This window comes from Curcuma longa, chromosome 8, assembly GCF_044706935.1.
Source record: "Curcuma longa cultivar G26 ecotype Majalengka, Jawa Barat chromosome 8, ITB_CL_G26_1.1, whole genome shotgun sequence".
NCBI classification, from domain to species: Eukaryota; Viridiplantae; Streptophyta; class Magnoliopsida; order Zingiberales; family Zingiberaceae; genus Curcuma; species Curcuma longa.
Window position 1 is genome coordinate 13,122,938 of NC_133868.1, and position 20,477 is coordinate 13,143,414.

At 37.2% G+C, this 20,477-nt stretch overlaps 2 protein-coding genes across 2 annotated transcripts; one reads left to right on the top strand and one right to left on the bottom strand.

Annotated features, from left to right (window-relative positions):
• Positions 1-8,296: 8,296 nt before the first annotated feature.
• On the bottom strand, positions 8,297-9,685 carry LOC141834122 (RING-H2 finger protein ATL16-like). Its single transcript, XM_074721570.1, has 2 exons — positions 8,530-9,685; positions 8,297-8,449 (listed from the first exon to the last, which is right to left on the bottom strand). The coding sequence occupies exon 1, from the start codon at positions 9,527-9,529 to the stop codon at positions 8,567-8,569; it is 963 nt and encodes a 320-aa protein (XP_074577671.1). The 5' UTR covers positions 9,530-9,685; the 3' UTR covers positions 8,297-8,449; positions 8,530-8,566.
• Positions 9,686-16,127: 6,442 nt separating this feature from the next.
• LOC141833404 (lactoylglutathione lyase) lies at positions 16,128-20,242 on the top strand. Its single transcript, XM_074720834.1, has 8 exons — positions 16,128-16,228; positions 16,304-16,441; positions 16,576-16,637; positions 18,884-18,944; positions 19,032-19,111; positions 19,298-19,368; positions 19,533-19,622; positions 19,742-20,242. Exons 1-8 carry the CDS (start codon positions 16,130-16,132, stop codon positions 19,840-19,842), a joined length of 702 nt encoding a protein of 233 aa, XP_074576935.1. The 5' UTR covers positions 16,128-16,129; the 3' UTR covers positions 19,843-20,242.
• The last annotated feature ends 235 nt before the right edge of the window (positions 20,243-20,477 follow it).

The window sequence follows — 20,477 nt, forward strand, 5'->3', positions numbered from 1 at the left end:
TTCTTAAATCATAATTAGTTTCTATGAGGGATAGTTAGCGGTTATTCATTGTTGGAGAGAGGTCCGTAAAAAAGATATCCTGTGATAGGGGATAGGATTTTAGTAGCATTCCAGGGCGCCTGAGTGACACAGGAAAGCCTTGAACCGGGCTATCTAGAATCACCTTGATCTAACAATGATGACGTAAGAACACCAATGATTTATTCCGAGGATACCTGACGAGGTCTAATTGGATATATTGATTAGCGTTTCTACAATTGTACAATTATTGAGGAAAGGTAGAGGATCCAGAGTCAATCAATCAATACTCTGAGGAGTCCGAAGTCCTAGGATCGCTTCACATCCATTGTCACAGTCGTTTCCTTTCTCCGAATTTAGGATTAAGTACTCTAGAGTGCTCCCTTCTCCCCCACAACAACTCATGCTCATTTTCTCTCCCACCTTTTTGTGCTAAATCTAGTAATTAATTTCACGGTCCCTAGGATGATATCTTTTTATTACTTGACGACACCCATATACTTGCGGGGGCCTATCAGGGGATGAAACTGTTGGAGAGGAAAGTGGCAACAACTACAGTTGGTAGTAGAGTGGGCAAAGCAGGCAACACTGTACAAAGAATGTTGAAGCCAACATGAGGCACACTTGCAACAATTATAAAGACGTGGACAAAGTAAGTAACAATGTACAAAGCACACCAAAGTCAACATGAAGCAAACTAGCAGTAGTTGTAGTGGCATGGACGATCAATCTCAACTCCACCATTAATAAAGCTCACTCCCAATTAAATCACCATTAAGGAAGCATGCTCAAGTCACATCTACCATTAATAGAGTGACCAAATCTCTGAAAAGAGTTCGCCAACATCAAGATGTTTCTTCCATATACCATTAGAGACAAGCTGGAATAAAATAAAAAGTCAAGAAGTTTAACATACCTAGGGGAACCTACTAAGGTTAGTCATCTCGTTCAGGTCATTCATCCGAGTATTGCTTGGACGAATTCTCTCTCAGCCTCCCGATCAGAATTGAGTTATCTTACTTAGTAATGTCGAGACCTTGTATCATTCGGACACTTGGTCATTCTCTTTCAGCTTCCTGATTGGGTTGAGTTATCTCTCTTTGTTACCCAACCAGGATCGAGTTATCTTATTTGATGGTGTCGGGGGCACTTTGCCATTCAACCATGCGACCACTCGATCATTCTCTCTCGACGACTAGGATTGTGCCATCTCATGATTGCTTGACAAGATTGAGTTATTTTACTTGATGGTGTCGGGGGCACTTTATCATTCGACCATGGGGTCATTTAGCCATTCTCCTGACTTCTCTATTAGAATCAAGTCATTTTTTTGGTCGTCCGACCAGAATCGAGTTATCTTATATGATGGTGTCAAAAGCACTTTATCATTTGGCCATGCAACCACTTTGCCATTCTCTCATGACTTCCCGACTAGGATCGAGTCATCTCTCTTGGTCACATGACTAGGAACAAGTTATCTTACTTGGTGGTGTCGTGGCCACATTACCATTCTACCATTCGGCCACTCGGCCATTATCTTGGCTTCCTAGCTGGGAGTGAGTCATCCCTCTTGGTCACCCAACTATGATTGACATTCAAGTGTATCCTCACGACCATGAGATCAAGTTTCTCTCCCCTAGTCAATGCGGGGATTGGCGTTCGAGTGTATCCTCACAATCGGAGGATCAAGTTTCTCTCCTCGATCACAGTGGAATTGGTGTTTAAGTATTCTTATCCTCCTCTGACCTCGTGGGATCAAGCTCCACTCCCCAAGTGGGTCTGAATCAACGTTCGATACTTTGGTATTCTTATTATCTCTCAACCTCAAGGGATCGAGCTCCTCTCCTGGGAGGGTCTGGATCGATGTTCTGACACTTTAGTATTTTTATCATCCCCTAACTTTGCGGGATCGAGATCTTCTTCTCGGGTGAGTCTAGATCAGTGTTCTAACACTTTGATATTCTTATCATCCCCAATCTCGTGAGATCGAGCTCCTCTCCTCGAATGGGTCTGGATCTATGTTCTGACACTTTGATATTCTTATTGTTGGAATCGGCTCGGTACGCTGTACATGTTTGCACGTATAATAATCATGCGCAACAGAAATAAAATAAATAATTACAACTAATTATTACACACTCATAATACATGCATGCAAATACAACAGGTGCAAGACATGATTGAAATTTAAAATTTTTAGAATAATAAATATTATACATGTACCTGGCATATGACGCTCAACAGGAATGACATTGGCTTCAATCGAGTGACTCTGTTAAAGCTCCGTCTTTATTGGTGATCCATGTCAAGCTCTCGTCTAGATGGCTTTCAAAGTCACGAGTCATGTAACCATCTTCGGTACTAGTCAATGATCAACAATAATCGATCTGAGAGGAAATCCTAATTTCAGAAAATACGCAACAACGTTTATCGTGATCATTTTTCAGGACTTTCTAACTATCACCAATAATCATATTTCCGATGTAGTTTTTAGTAGTCAACCTTTGACCGCAGATTTAGGACAAATGGTCGAAACCTTTTCGATGTTGATGGAATAATCTCCAAAAGATTTACAAGCTTTTGGCAGCAAACCCGATTGCAACCCAGAAGCGACTCCAGCATCGGCACCGACAGCGACTCTGACGTTCCTAGCGACTTCACAATGTCGCCGACCATGGATGGGAGAGGCAGCGTCGGGCAGATGCTTTTCTTCACCAAGAAGAAGAAGAGGTGGCTTTCTTCATCGAAAGAATCCCTAAGGAGGCGGCGCATAATCGGAGACGGCGCAAGTCGCGATTGGGACAGCACTCTCATAGGCAAACACGATTTCTGTGGTTAGCGACAAGCTCTTCCTCTTGCGGTTGGCCACGAGCAGGCTGATCAGAATTGGGAGAGGAAGAAAATCGAGTGGCGCATAGGGGATAAATGTGATTCACCTTAGATTAGGGCGGCGCGGCTTAGGGTTTCAGCTTCTTCTTCTTCTCTCCCACGCGGTCAAGCAAAGGCGATGCTTGGGTTTGGCTTTTTCTCATGGACGAAGAAGAATAGGGCAGCGCCGTAATCAGGGAGGAAAAATCATCACTCAGGTAGGGTTTCTGCCTTGGCTTCTTCCCTCTCCCACGTGGTCGACGCAAGCCCTAATACGATGGCCGGCAAGCCCTAATCTAGCGGCCGATCAAAAAAGAGATCTGATGGAATAGAGGGAAGCAGCGACACAGAGGGTAGCGGCGGTAGCCTACTCCAATGGTCGTCCGCGGCGGTAGCCTTCTCCAGTGGTCGGCCGCGGGCGGAAGGAGATCGATGGGCTTCGACGACGGCGAACAGAGAGGAGAAGGAAGAAAGGATCGTGACTAGGGTTAGCTTCTTCCTCAGCTTGATCTCGCTCCCTCAATGCTCGGCCTTCTTTTATAGCCCCGGCCACTGTGATTTTCTCACTGCCAGACACAGGATCGCGAGGGAATCACAACAGCATCCATCGATTCTAGCGGAATCGGACCGCCACGAGAAATCGTGAGGGAGGGAAGTGGGCGCGCGTGCGGTGCACCTGGCAGTCGATGAGCGCGAGCCTGAATCAGAAGAAAAGAAAAGGGGCTGAACCCGATCGGGTTCAACCTCAAGTCATTGTAGCGAACCGGATCGAACCAGTATTGTAGCAAACTAGGTTTATTTTAGTTCAAAACTAAATTATTTGGTTTAATAATCAAACAATCTCCGATTTAATCCAAACTAATTTTGTTCATTTTACCAAAATATTTTTCATCGTGAACCAAACTAAGTTAGTTTATTTTAGTTCAAAATTGAATCGTTTGGTTTAACAATCAAACCACCTCCGATTTGAATCAAACTAATTTTGTTTATTTTGTCTTCATAAGACAAAGTCCATTATTTTACCTTTGTCTGGTTCAACCAGATTTTATTTCTCTCAATCTGAAAATTTAATTTTTAAACTTATTTTAAGTTCTTCGGAGAACTTGTAGTGTGTGTGATCCAATAGGTTTTTGATTATGTTGGTCGTCTGTAATTAATCATTAATTATAAAATGATCATGAGTAACACCTAGTAGTATATCATGATCCCCAATTGATTAAAAAATCAACGATTGATTGCAGAACAATTTTTAAACTCTTCAGCAGCTATACTAAAATGTGTCTCGTTCCTTTTACCGTCTTATACCCGCTTAGTTCAGAATATGGTCTATATGTGTCAGCCCCCACTAGGTTGACTACATCACACCTAGTCTAAGTTTGCTTTCTTGTCCTGTGAATTCAAGTTACTTGTACATGTGTCCAAGAGTGTTATACTCTTGATATGTAATGCTTTGGCCAAAGACTTTCAGTAACAATCCTAACAAATGGTCGTAGGGTATACGTCTCATTTTATAAAGAGCAGTGAATCCTCTATGGGCTATTCAAACACCTTCAAACACTTCAACTTCTATCTAATCATCTTGGGTCTATATCTCTTCAGAGATGTTTGCTTAAGATGTCAAAGTATAAGCCTCTATGACCAAGGTGACTTGAATACCACAAGTCAAAGGAAACTCACACTTAAGCTACACTAAGATTTTTATTAACATATGTATAAAACCATATGAAGTCTCATGGCAGGTCACTCCAATGAACTAATTACCTTTAACTAGCATCCACGTTTAACTCTCAACATCAATGTCTCCGGCTTGTGAGATCGACTACTTAGTAAATCAAGGAGTTTAAAATGTGCTAGTCTCAACAGAATCGATGACGCTCGTGCTCATCAATTTCTTGATAAGGGATAATTTAATATATTCATAATTACACATGTAGAAATGTTCACTAGTTATGATCCAATTACAAATTCTCTCATGCTATGAATCGTATTGCGGACATTCAGTAAATGAGTTTAAGATCCAATCAAATATATAGAAAATGTACACTCAAATAGTAAATTTTTATTTATCCAAAAATAGTATAATCATAAGATGATTGTCTTAGGACACCTCTCAAATATAACACTTATCATCCCCTGACCTCATGAGATCAAGCTTCTCTCCTCGGGCGGGTATAGATCATCGTTCTGACACTTTGGTATTCTTATCATCCTCGCCTCGTAGGATCAAGCTTTTCTGAGGCGAGTTTAGATCGATGTTCTGACACTTTGGTATTCTTATCATCTCCGACCTCGTGGGATCGAGCTCCTGTCCCTTGGCGGTTTTGGATCGATATTATGACACTCTGTTTCTTTACTATAGGAACATCCCTACCTGTCGATGGGAATCTTGAATGACGCCAAAAATGTAGGAAAGTTGGTCAGTCATCATGATTACATTCTCAACACATATTTATGGTAGGTCACATCTGTAGTCAAATCTCATCAATCATTTTTTAGTCTAACTAAATGGAGGGATGCATGCTATGTGCTTCGTAATCTTGCGCTGGGGACATATACCTCGGTGGGTTCATGTGTGTCGGCCAAAGACGTGACCAAACACAGTTATGCTCGCATAATATTTTGCTTCTCAACCAAAGTTAGTATATGCCTAGATGTTAATAAAGTATGGAGTATGCATGACTTATATGAGGGTAAGTAAGCAAGGAGATGGTATAGAAGACGAAAAGATATTGCGACTTGGGAACATCCCTACTCGAAAACATCTCAAAAAAATATTATATCTCAGGAACATCCTCGAAAAGACCTTTCAAACATGTTGCCTTGCACCCTGGCTACCAATTAACATACAGGAGCATCTCAGATCGAGAACATCCTCTAAATGTCGGCCCAGGTCACAGGAACCTCCCCGCTTGGGAATATCCCTCCTAGGTCAAATCCCTCCTAGGTCAAATCCCTCTGACTCCTAAATCTAATCATCCTTGATAATGATGTCTTCGATATGAGTTTAGTAGAAACTACCAAGGAGAAAGTCAACATTAGTGTACTTGATGCTTGATGACTCTTGTGCAGTGGCAAACATGTGAAGTCTACTCTGTTGGCAAAGTTATCCATATCAACACATGCCTTTGACAAGTCACAGGCTTGTGTGGGAGCCTACGTGGACAATATGTTGCACTTCTAATTCTAATTATCTCTGACAGGTAACAAGTAGATGTGTCGACCCATATCATTTATGCCTAGCCACATTCGTAGTCATGCCTTGTTAGGTTAAATGGGGGAGGCATGTGATGTGTCTCACAATCCCTCACCCTAGGCATATATACTCGGACGGGTCTACGTGTACCGACTAGGGACATAGCCAAGCAAGTAGGAGGATAAATTAGAGGACAACTCCCAGGAAAGTCATTGTAGCTCAGAAACATTCCTGCTCGAGAACATCTCCTGAAAGTCATGGCAACTCGGGAACATCCCAGCTAACTCGCTATCATATAGCACATGCACTGGAGGATCCCCAGGTCATGAAAACATCCCTATTGCTAACTCTCCATGTTGGCTAGGGTCATGAGAACATCATCGCTCGGGAATATTCCTTCTTATGTCATACCCCTCTGATCCTTAACTCTATTTATCCCTGATCATGATGTTTTAAATATGTGTGCAGCATAAGTTGCCAGGTAGATGGCTGACGTCCATAGACCTAGCGCATGGTGACACTTACATAGTAGCAAATAGACAAAGTTGATGTTCGAGTATGTTGTCCATGCAAAACCATGTGGTGGTTGGGGGGGGGGGGGGGGGGACTAGTGATGCTGTCAGGTTCTGCTCTCCTTCTAGCTCAGCAAACCCAAGGATCTGAGATTCAATAACCCATTATAAATTGAAAGCTCGCCTCCATAAATATGATAATAAGGGGGAGAAAAAGGATAACTGGTAACAATCTTTTACTGTGCATCTTCTTTAATCTTCAATCCCTTCTCCCTTGAAGAAGACATATTACACTTTCTTTCTATTTTTCTCTCCCCACAAGAGCACTTTATTTCTTTTATTTTTAGCTCTGTGTTGACTTGACTGTCAGAGGGGTCACATCGACCTCCGCTGATTGGTGTTGACATGCAAGTGAAGGACTTGTTCAAGTGAGAGACCCGTCTAGGTGAATGACACATTTGAGTGCAAGAGCACAAGAGTTGTTGGCGTGCAGATTTCAGAGCAGTTCGCTAGAGTGGGCGCGAAGACTCTACCAAACTTGGACCGGTGTACGAAGGTGTGATCGTGTAGGAAGGAAGGATAGTGATGACCCACATTAGAAATATTTCTCTATAATTTTTCATTATACATAAATTTAATCTAAATGATCCTAGATCGATGCGCATCAGTGTTGTGATTACACACTCACCTATAAAACTAGTGATATATTCCACCACAAATACATACAGTGGTGGAGCAATTGTGCTTCAGGTAGTTGACTCTATCAAGATGTTTTAATAGTTGACAAATCGTTTTAGGTTTTAGATCGTTTGAAGGAAATTTTTTTAGGTCATATATTTTTTATGTTTGCAAAGTTAAACTACAATCCATATACAAATTTATTATTATTATTTTACTCTTATTTTATTTTATAAATAATTACTAAATAGTGTATAATCATTAGTTTTCATATATTATATATAAGTTAATTAATCATCCAATTAATTTTAAAATTAAAATTGATTTATTTTTTCCGTTAGCTATATTAATTTTTTCCATTAGTACATTTGATTGTAAATTTGTAAATCTGTTCTCAAAGTACATAACAATGACGGTGCATATTAGAAATGACTCAAACTAGACCTCACTATTTGAAACTACAACAGTTTAAAAATGTCGATTTTATGTTTAAAAAAAACAAGAACTCTTTCCATTTTTACTATTTTTATATTTTAATATTTAAAAAATAATTAAAACTTATAATTTTTAATAAATATTTTCTTCTCTTTTTCCTTTAGCTATCAAATCAAAGGTTTGATTTTTCGGTTGAATCGTGGGTTCAGGTTTGACTCAAACTGTAATTACCAATTTTTTTTTCTGAATTAAATTAAAAATTTATTCCTCCGCCTTGGAACCTCGGGCAGTGTGTGTCATGCGTGAACATGGGACGCGTAAACGTAGTAGATCGACAGGCGCACGTGACTTCCTGTAGAGTTCCCCTTGTGAGACAGGCACATGAGCACGTGACCATGAGTGGCGTTTGGTATACAAATCGAAGCGGCGTAAACTGTAGCCGTGGAAGATGGGACAGGACACGTACATGTCCTCTACCTTTGCTGGCGTTGCCTATGAATCGATCACTCTTACAAAGCTCACTAAGAAATAAAAAAAATTACCCAGGAATCCGATTCAAATGAAACATATTTATGAATTAATTGGGTCCAGTTTGGTGCCACATTATTGGAAGCTCCACATGGCTCTCCCAGTCTCATCCAGTGTAAGTGTGTAACGAATTTCAATAAGTTGACTCTTAAGTGAAGAGACCCAATGAGAGCCCTATGATACTGCCAGTCAGTCAGTCATCATCCCTCCAATAATGCTTCAGTGAAATGATCACATCGATCAATGAATTTTATATACTGCAAATTTCAAAGTCCATCTACGATCGATCATTCATACCTTGATTTTGTTGTCCAGATCTATCGAGCTGATCACGTCACACATCGATCTCTTCCATCGGATTCACCGACCTCCTAGAGCTCCGACCGAACGAGAAGAGCGACCGCCGGACCCTCCCACTCCCGCCACCGTCCCCACTACCGACGGCGCTACTGCTGGCTTCACCAGTGCCACTTGCCTGATCGGAGTCACGCCGGCTCTGCCTCAAGATCTCTTGGATGGAAAGGTACAGCTGCCTGTCGTTGCACGAGTCCATGGAGAATGACCTCCGCATCGGCTGCTCGCACCGGCACCGGTCGCTGACGACGAACTCGTCCCCCATGCTCCCCACCTTCTGCCCCTTCCTCCATTTCCTTCTCGGGGAAGGATTCGTCGACGAAGTTTCCCCTGTTACTTCGCTGCTCGGTTCGACTGGGAGATTATTAGAGCTTCCGCCTTGCTGCTCCCGGCGGGGTTCGAGGACAACAATGTGCTCCGTCGGCGAGCCGGCGATGGAACTCACCACGTCGGACCTGCAAAGTGGGCAGTTGGCGTTGAACTGGAGCCAGGTGTCTATGCAGTCGATGTGGAAGGGGTGGCCGCAGCCGGGGAGCAGCTTGAGCCTCTCCTCGTCGAGGAATTCGCTCAGACAGATGGCGCACTCGCGGAAAGACGCCTTTTTTCCCCCGGCGGCGGAGAAGGTGACGACGGGGATGGAGCGGATGGCGGATGTGTCGAGGCCGCGGAACTCGGTGGAGAGGGCGTTGATGACGGGGGGAATGTGCAGGAGGTTGCGATGGCGATGGCGGCGGTAGGCGAAGAGGCTGGAGTGGCGGCGCCAGCTGAGGCGGCACCTGACGACGAATAGGTAGTAGCTGACGAGGATGACGGAGGTGGTGAGCATGCCGAGAACGGTGATGACGAGTATGGGGAAGCTGGCGAAGGAGGTCGACGGGGATTGCGGTGGCCGCGGCGGCGGCGGGGATTGGATTGAACCGGGAAGCAAAGGAGGTGCAACCATTGGAGAAGCATGGAGGGTTGGAGGAGTTTAGGAGAGAGAGAGATTGATGGATTCCTTCATGGCAATGGAGAGGAGAGGAAGTGGATCGGAGGATGAATGAGGAAGGCGACCAGCTCAGAAAGAAAGAGAGAGAGAAGTGACGAGACGTGGGTGACTACTGATTTGGCTGCGAAGATCTTGAAGCCATGTGAGAGTTTAAAGTGGAGAATAGTGTGAATGACTTTGTGGGAAATCTATCTATTTTGCCACGATGTTCTTTTGCCCCACAATTCCGCGTTAGAACTTTCAAACCCTACTCTACAAAAGCACTTCAGTTTGCCTCTGACTTTGTTTGGTGAACAATTTTGTCAACAGGTGAGTGGTTGAACAAGAAAGAAACATAATAATGGGAGATGAGAAGATATTATGAATGATAAATAACAACAAAACAAAAAAGGACATGGGGAGGAGAACAAATTAATTATACATCATCAAAATTCACCAATCCAATATGAGGAATGCAATCATTTAACTTCTCTTCTATTCTACAAAAGATAGAATCTATCACCTTAGGAGGTCTCGACACGCAATTCGATCCCACGACCATCTGTGAAGAGGTAAATCGAAAAACTGTAGTTGATTACAACGCAGGAGGGTAGTCATTTAACTTCTCTAAGATTACTAATAGAGCTGTAAATAAATTAAATATTTATGAGTAAATTTAATATTTAATTTGATAAAAAAATTATTTATGTTAGTTTAATACACACAATATACTATAAAAAATATTATTATTTTGAGATGAATTTTATAAAAAAATTCATCGCAAAATTTTTTATGATGAATTTACAATAAAAATATTTTCATCACAAATATATCATCATAAAAATTTACGATAAAAAAATAAAATTTCATAGTAAAATGTGTAACAAATAAAAATTTATTATAAAATTCATTGCAAATCTACGATGAAAATAATTTTCGCCCTAATTTGCAACAAAATACGTTTATTATAAATTTACGATGAAAATGATCTTTGTTGCAAATTCGTGATAATTTTGCAACAAAAAAATTTATTATAAAATTCATCACAAACCTATTTTGCAACAAAAAAAATTGTTGCAAAATTCGTCACAGACTTACATTTTTCTAACACAACAAATTTTTAAATTTGATACTTCAAACCTGTAAATCTGATATATCATATACATTCATACACAACAAAAATTCATACCCAAATAAAAAATCCCATAACAAAATGACAAATCAAAGATCTCATATACATCATATACATGGCAAACTAACGATCCCATACAAGATCTGATACATCATACACAGACAAATTTTAAAACATGTTCAAGTCAAACAAACAATTTCATAACTAGACAATCCCATAACATTGTTAAAGTCAAACTAGAAAATGTAACAAACGGCCAATCATATACTTCCTCTTCTTTTTCTTGATTTTCTTCCTCTTCTTTTCCTGCATCAGAAAACAAACAATCCAAAAATAAAATAGTTAAGATGAAAATACTGAGAGTAATAAACTAACACAAAACTAATGTAAACGCTCTTCTTTTCCGACATGGATTTTTATTTTTTACCACCTTCCTTGGCAACTCTGTTTGAAACAACTTAACACCAATAAAAAAAATAAATTTGAAGTAAAAAAATACAAACTTAATAAATAACAAATGTTCAAAAACTCTAACATGTCAAATAACATTCATACACCACTCATCATCATCATCATTATCACCATCATCATCATTGGGAGGAATGTGACTTGGAGTTGAGGCTAACTAAAGATGTTGCATGATGAAGTTTTGTTGTTGGCGCAAATCACTAATTTTCTTATCCCTTTACATCATTTCTTGATCCCTTTGCCTCTATACCGAACAGACCTCTTCAAGTATCATTATCCCTTTACACTAGTAACTCCTTCAAATTACAAAATTTTTCATTCAATGAATTTATTTTTGCCCTTACTACTAGTAGTGGGAAGATGTACCAACAGCTCTACAATTTCTACCCAAAGAAATCAGTTCAAATAATTTTTCCCTTTCAATCTATCACTCATCTCGAGCCATAAACTCATATTATTACCAACAGATGACTCATATCTGTCATTATCATCACTAGTATCTAAATTTCTCTGTGCTAGCTCATCATATCTATCCTGTATTTTTATCAAAAAAATTAAAATAAATTTACATTAACAAATATATATATATATATATATATATATATATATATATATATATATATATATATATATATATAATCTTGATTAGATATATAAGATCATGAAACTATTGTTATAACTAATTATGAACATTCATATTAACATTGATAGTATCCATTAAATAATTAAAAGTTTTGAAATTTCAAATTTTAATTACTCTAGCTCTCTCTCTGCTCCACGTTTTTTTTTGAAATGTGTGCATGAAAGTATCTATGAATAATGGCTCAGTCTTCATCTCCTTGGCCTAAAAAAATACTGTTCAAAATAATTAAATAGTCTAAATTAGATTTTAAAAAATTAGTGTTTGAAAAAAAATTACCAATCTTTGTCTATGTTCACCGATATTGATCGAGCCTCCCACATATGTAAGAGACGATTCTCTAGAATTATAAGTTTGATTTATTTTATTTTGTTGACTCCTTCCTCTACTCTCCTTAGATTTTCAAAAATTTTGAATCTTGTCCCAATTCTCTTCAGTGATACAGTTTATTTTTTTTCTTGATCTTCGCATGATTTAGTACGCGTCGAATGTGAACAACACATTTTTTTCTTAAAACCCCTCCTTATTTCTAACTCTTTAATATTGTCCCAAGTGAATATCTATTATAATGGAAAAACAATTGATTATATTCACTTTAATTTCATATATAAATTGAATTGGATAGCTTACCTTAACTTGTTCCATCATAGCTCTTTTGTTTAATCTAGAGTATTTGTATAAGTTATCGAATTCCCTTGCCAATGATTATTCACTATTCTATTAGGCTCATGAATACATGTACGGAATTTGTAAATCTATCATAAAGTTACTAACAAACATGTTAAATAAATAAGAGTTGAAAAAAAATAAAAACATGGGTAATAAATAAAACAATACATGTAAAATTTTAATGTTTAGTATTTACAAATCTCCACAAGAGGCTATCAACTCTCGACTATCTTCCCTCATAACAGCTAGGTGTCACATTGGTCTTGTAACTGAAAGGGGGGGGGGGGGGGGGGGGGGAAGGTACATTGCCAGCAAGGGAATAAGATTGTGAAGGTACTGAATTAGACTATGTTGGTGATCTTCCATCAGTATTTCTTCCATGGCTGCTACGTTGAAATTAACTATCAACCATAATTGTTAGGATAAAGTAAATACAAATTGCATGTGCATCGGATGCATAATGAAGAACATGAAAAAACTTACTTTATTTAAATGTGTGAAGCAAGACACCAATATGTCACTTGTAATCTCTAATGACCTATAGAAAAAAAGACAGTGTATTAATAGATAAAATATATAAATTTAAGAATGAGACAACAAACAGACAACTAATTGAATTACGAGATTTGTAAATTTATAAAATAAAACTAAATTTACTCACATAAGAAAAACATTAACATAAACGAAGAAAAAATATCATATTTTTGTTATATTAAGATAACAAAACTAACTTGCATCAAAAACCAAAGTCATTATTGTCATCATCATCATCATTATTATCATCATCAGTCTCAAAATTAGATTCCTCATCGTCATCCTTATGAATTTCACTTACATCCATGTCTATCACTAAATCGTTAGGATCTCATAACATTGGCATATTATATTCCTCAGTCTGAAATGTTCATAACCTCCTCTTGTTGATATGCTATGTCTTCCCAACGTTCCATAATTATTTTTCCATGCTTTCATTTTACAAACAACCCACCAATCAATTTTGTCACTTTTGAAACTAGGATATATAAAGCGTAAAATACTTGAATCGCTTGTTATGCTAACACAAATGGTTCATATTTCTTACACAATTCTTATGATTTATTTCAATCAAATTAAACTGTGGATACACCTTCATCCCTCTGACAGGGTTAAACTAGCAACACATAAATGAAACAACTTATAATTTTGGTCTATGGTACTCTACTTCTATAATTTTATTTAACAAACTATAAAAATCATTTCTTGCACCTCCATCATTAGATGATTGAACACAAACCCCACTATTCATTATAGTTTTTCCCATTCCATATTTTTGAATATAAAAATTATATTTGTTTATGAAATATGATGACCAAGCTTGTACCATTGATTTTGGATCCCATGACAGATGGATTTATAATTCTTGCTCAACATAAGCTTGATTATCTTGAACCCAAAGTCAAATAAAAAAATATGTTTAAAAGTCAAGATATGTGTAAAAATAATTTATAGGCTACTTATATATATTTTAAATTGTGGTGCAAATTCTTCATGCAAAAACGATCAAACTCATGTGTCGAAAGTTCAAAATATAAGTTTTGGAAAATCCTACCATAAAAAATAAATTATCACACAAACAAATTGTGATATAAGGAATACATAAATAATAAATTTATAATTACTCAAAATATGACGTTACTTCTGGGCAGTTCAGTAAAATATATGTATGGATTGCCCGTCATTCTTGACAGTTAAATATCTACGCATATATGATCCACTTGGTCGACCAAGTTAGTTAAAAATTAAGAACGACTTTAAATTGTGATCAACAGGATCGTCGTCATTTCTTCATGCTCTTTGCCTTTTGTACTAAACATGAGGCTCAAAATAATATGATGTAAAAGTTGTTACTTCCTTAACAATATATGCATTAACAATAGAATCTTTAACATGTGCATTATTTTTTTACTTTTTTCTTCAAATGATATAGGAATATAATTGTAATAAAATAAAATATATTAGAAAATAGTATATATTCAAATTAGTCATTCTATTTGCACTGATAACGAAGTATAGAAGATGAAAATTTTATCTTTCAAATAGATACATCCATCGAAATTGGATAGTACCTTCAACTTTAACCTCATATGACAAGTGAATCAAAAAATATTCTATGAAATCAAAAAATAATGATGTAAATATCCTTTTTGAATTATACAAAATGATTGGAATGTCTTTCTAACATCTCCATGTGTGAATGTCTTAACACCGTCGAGCAAATATAATGAAAGAAAATACTTAACTCTGTAATGACACCCTTTATAAAATTTGATAAGAGTTCCTTAAAAGCAATAGGAATTAGTCTTTCCATGAATATATGACAATCATGACTTTTCAAACCAATTAATTTATATTCTTTCATATCAATACATCTCCCAAGATGAGACATAACCATCAAGTAATCTCAATGTTTTCAATCATTCACAAACAAATCCGTCTCTAATCCTTATTCAATGTATAAACTGTCTTTAACTTCGATCTCCTATTACTTTCATCAACATAAAGAGTGGACCGTTTACAAAGGAGTTGCATATCTTTTCTTACATTCAGATTGTCTTTTATTTTTTTCAATGATATATATAACTGTATTTATCAGATTATAAAAAATATTTTTCTCAATATACATTATCTCTAGATTATGATGAATCAAATGTCTTTTCTAATATGGTAAATGTCAAAATATACTGTGTTTGATCCATTTATGCGTACTTCCATATTCATATATTGTACTATGTGACTCTTCGATTACAGATAGAAAGCTAAACACTTTATGCCAAATTTATTCACCTGTTAATCTTAATGACGGAGGTATTTTTTTTAATTCTATTCTTAGTGAAGTCTTTTTTTATTCCTTCTGAATTTATAATTTGGTGGTAAAAATTATATATAATAATTAAAATTGTTGGGATCCCAATGCATTGTACATGTTTACACGTTTTACAAATGTTACTGTTGTTCGCCCTTTACTTAGTCCTGATCAATGGGTAGGTTTGATTGAGTTTTGATCAGTGTATGTTATTGAATTCCGGTCCACGTAATAAGTATATTCTCAGAATGGTATAAATCCCACTTGACCTGCCCCATCCAACCCAAAATTTAGGTTTCTCAAGTCTCCACACAAATTAATTATGAAGTCTCTTAAAACTAAGCTTCAATTGGCGACCACTATCCAGAATTCGATAACAAATTAAGCAACCTCATCAGAAATATTCCGAAGAGTTACATCCTCAATTAGAAACACCATTGTCATAACACAACATGTTCTTTAGGTTGGGCAGTGTTGATTATGTCTTGTACTTGCCTCTTGCATGAACATATTTCATTGATTTTCTGGCCGTTTGATTCTTATTTGGCAGTTTGAACATATTTGCAGACTGCAAAGGTAAACTTCAATAGTATATGTTTAAGGCCTGAAGGATTTCGGGACATACTGTTGGACAAGGTATATATCTCTGATGATTTATTCTTCCGAAGAAAAATATCTATCTACAGCCACAGGCGTCGCGGCAACGTTTCCACAGGTCGTCATCATCATTATTATTAATTATTATTATTATTATTATTATTATTATTATTATTATTATTACTACAATATTACATCACTGGGTCATCTCGCCTCATCCCTATAACTATGGCCGCCGTTTCCCTCATCTCCCACCGCTTCTCCTCCTTGCTCCGTTCTTCCTGGAGATCGCCCACCGCTCCCAAATCCTTCTCTCTCCCGATTCAGGTCTACTTCGCTAACCCTTTTGGTAAATTTTAGCCGATTTCGTCGTCTGATGCGTTTTGTTTACTGTGTCGACAGCGATTTGATCGATTCCGCCCATTTTGTTCATCATCGATGGCCGCGTCCTCGTCCGATCCCAAGGAATCCCCCTCCAACAACCCCGGCCTCCACACGGAGCTCGACGACGCCACCAAGGGATACTTCTTGCAGCAGACTGTAAGTTCGTCGCCCACCTCATCCTTCTGCTTAGTTTCCACTCGTCTAACTCAGGATATTCAGTCGATTTTTTTGCCCAATCATTTTTAAGTTCCTCTTTATGCATGCGTGAAAACTTGCGATTTTGATCGCAGATGTTCAGAATTAAAGATCCCAAAGTTAGTCTTGACTTCTACTCTCGCGTGTTGGGAATGTCGTAAGTTCGCACTAATTTCCAAAATTTTAGCTTATTTTGCTGATCTCGTATACACTATTTTTTAGTCTGTAGTCACCTCTGTTTATTTAGATTAAGCTGTGCGCTTGATCTTAATAGAGAATTGTTGACATTATAGACTGAATCATCATCCTACATGCATAACCAAGGATTGAAGTGCTGAGCCGTGCGGATCAGCACTAGCAGAATTTACCATTCGGCCTGTGGATAGACACAAGTGATGATACTGCCACGATTAGACTGCACTGGAGTCGAGTGGTTGTGGTTGTGTGCTGCGGAAATAGAGAGACAAGAGGAAGAGAGATACTAGGAGAGAGATGAGCTACTAGAGGAGAGGGGAGAAGAGGATGTGGGTTTGGTGGTGGCGAGCTACAGTTAGCGACAGGGTAGCCTGAGAAAGGAGGAGGGGGAGGAATTGGGATAGAGAGACATGGAAATTAATTTAATTCCTAACCTCCTATAAATTCCACTAACCCAATTAAATAAGATTTAACTGGTTTTGTGCTAAATTGATCAAAAAAAGTCCAAATATAGTCTACTTTTAACTCACTTGGATCTAATCATCGTATCTACTTAATGGTTTCCACCCAATGATAAACTGATTTTCACTCGGCACCCAAAACCCAAAAAATTAAGTAGGATAATGTAACTTTTTGTATTCTAACTCCTGTGGCATTGGGGGAGAGACCTAATGAGATCATGTGAGCAAGAGATGAAAAACTAGGGGCTGACAAGATAGTGTCAGACTTCTCCTTTGCATCTTCTCTTGGTTTTGATTTGGGCATTGGGGAGCTGCTAAGGTTTGACACAACATTTTGACTAAGTAAAAATTTATTTAATTTAAGTTGAGAAAATAATTCATTATTTTTTTCTTTCACTATTTTAAATTTATTTTGTTGGAATATCAAAAGATATATAATAATTGCAATAGGTGTGCACTGACTAGATCACATTAAAGATTTATTTACGAAAAAATTCTATATTAAATTATAGATGGAAATCATTTGAATGATACAATTTACAGGAGTCTAAAGATAAAAAACTTAGTTGTAAACATTTTTAACTTTATGAACTGAGACATTTATAATCACAAGAATAGATATGCATTTGGCAATCTAATTAATTATCAAGTAACCAATTACAATCAAGTAGTTAATTAAAAACTATAACTTGTACTAAAAATTAATCATCATGTTATCATTAATAATTCATTTAAAAGTATCAAAAGCATACCAATATGAAACCTTGTGCATAATTCCTGCATGGCTACAAAATTGTAAATAAAAAGCTACAAGAATTGTCTTTCTAATGGCTAAATTAACATTAGCATATTTCCTTTTCGACAATAATAGCATGGTTCTTTGGGATAATTGGTATACATGACTGGCCAACCTATTACTAGGTAATGGAGTGTATATTAAATTCATGCCCCCAAACAATTGATGTTATGCAACTTAGATCAATTTCATTTTTTGCCCACATGTATCATCAAGAATAAAATAAGAAATATTAGGAATTTTGTAAGATTGTAGATAGAGTTGTTTTGGAAGAACCAAGATGAGGTTGTGTACATTGCCTTCTTTAATATGGGTATTTGTAGTACAACATCCGTGTCTACTTATGACATCCCATCTTAGTCTCACATTGGAAATGAGCAACTACTTGGCTTCACAATTCAAATTTAAGGCTAGTTAAGTCTTCAATCATCATTGACATTGGCCTAGGAATTTTGAATTTGTGTCTACATTTCGATTTGGTGATCTCTAATCATAAGGCCAGGTTTCGGTCTCTAATACGATGCAAAGTTTGATTAGCTTGCGCTTAATTCAGAAGCTTAGGTTAGTAGGAAGGGGGAAATGATGCTTTTACATGCTTAGAAAGTTATAATTAATGATTATCAAGTCAAGGTTGTGCTTGTATTAAAATTGACCTTGGGCTTCTTAAGCCAATCCATTCTTTGTTGCTTTCGACTGTGAACTTATCTTGGCAATGAGTTGGTGTAAAAGTCTTGACAGATATGATGAGCCTTCGGTTGAGGGCTTTGACACCCTAATTTAGTATCTCATTTGAAATGGAAGACTATTGAAAACAGCAGTATTAGTAGAGAGAAACATCATGTCTCCTTCATAAAATTTTTAAACGTTCTATTCTGTTATTGTAATTGATCGTCCTTGCCCCATTTATTACATCCACTCTTACTTTCCTTGACCATTTTGATATCTAATCAGCTTGCTGAAGAGGTTGGATTTTCCAGATATGAAGTTCAGCTTGTACTTCCTTGGTTATGAGGTAGAGTATTTTGCTTGTAGTTTTGGAAACACACACATGTTTCTTCCATCACTGCAACAGTAGTATATGCTCATCCTCATTGCACAGAATACTGCATCAGCACCATCTGATCCAACTGAAAGAACCGTGTGGACTTTTGGTCAGAAAGCTACACTTGAGCTTACACAGTAAGAAAATACCTTTCAATAGTTCTTTGCAATGATTATACCTTACAACTATGGTTTGATTTGCACACTCTTAATACCTTCCAATAGTTATCTGCTATGATTGTACCTTAGAACTATGGTTTGACTTGCATACTCTTTATTGCACGCTTATTATGTTTCTAAGTTTTCCTTGTTCACCACCAATAGCAACTGGGGAACAGAAAGTGATCCGGAATTTAAAGGCTACCATAATGGAAATTCAGAACCCCGTGGCTTTGGTGCGTACTATTGTTGTTTGATCAAGGTTTTGTAAATGATATATGCCTTTGGCTGTCTGCAATATTACAATGCAAGATGAATACGCTTCTCATTTGCAGACCACAAATATGTCTACAACATATGCTTGATCTGTTTAACTTAAATGTTTGCTCAAAACTTGCAGGCCATATTGGAATCACTGTTGATGACACATACAAAGCATGCGAGCGATTTGAACTTCTAGGGGTAGAGTTTGTGAAGAGACCTGATGATGGTAAGTTGGAAACTCAATTTTCACATAAAAATTATAGTTTGATAATAGTTTTATTTGTTTGTGCATATTTATATTGTTTATGCATGAACTTCTTGTGCTTTTCTGCCCTCCGAGTGCAGGAAAAATGAAAGGCATTGCCTTCATTAAAGATCCTGATGGCTACTGGATTGAAATTTTTGACTTGAAAACTATAGGGGGTGTGGCTTCTGCTGCCTCTTAATAAAGAACTTATCAATGTGAGGATGTTCCAGGCTTCCAGCTGCCATGTGTCTAGTGAATCAGCAGTTATTCATAGTGTTCGCGTGAAACTTTTTTGTTGGAGTCTTCATTTGCTGAGTCGACTGTCTGTGTTTCTATCCACCAAACCGATCAAACTTAACTAGTCAACTTAGTGTTCTCTCCCACAGTTTGCTAGCTGATCAATTTTTTTAGAGCAAAATAAGAGTATGTGATACTGGAATTCACTTTCCATTTCTGTGAAAATGCTTGTTTGGAGTAGCAAACTGTTGAATCTGAATTGCACTTTCTACAAAATTCAGAATTTGTAAATCCTTTCCATTGTTCAGAATTTATTATCAGTTTGCAAAATGCCTCCGGATCTCAAAACCTGTAAAATTACTCTAGACCTTTATTTGTCGAAAAAGTAATGTGGTTATGTAGATATATTTATCATGTCATTATTCCATTGGATGGATTAGACAATGCTAATGATGGGAGGATGAAATAGAATGTTTAGATAAATCAAACTATCTGATTGCATGATGATCACCAACATTGCATTAGATGCATTAAATATCAAACTCTAGTTACAAATTCTATTTTTTAACAAATGCTTCACTAATTCATTTTTAGATA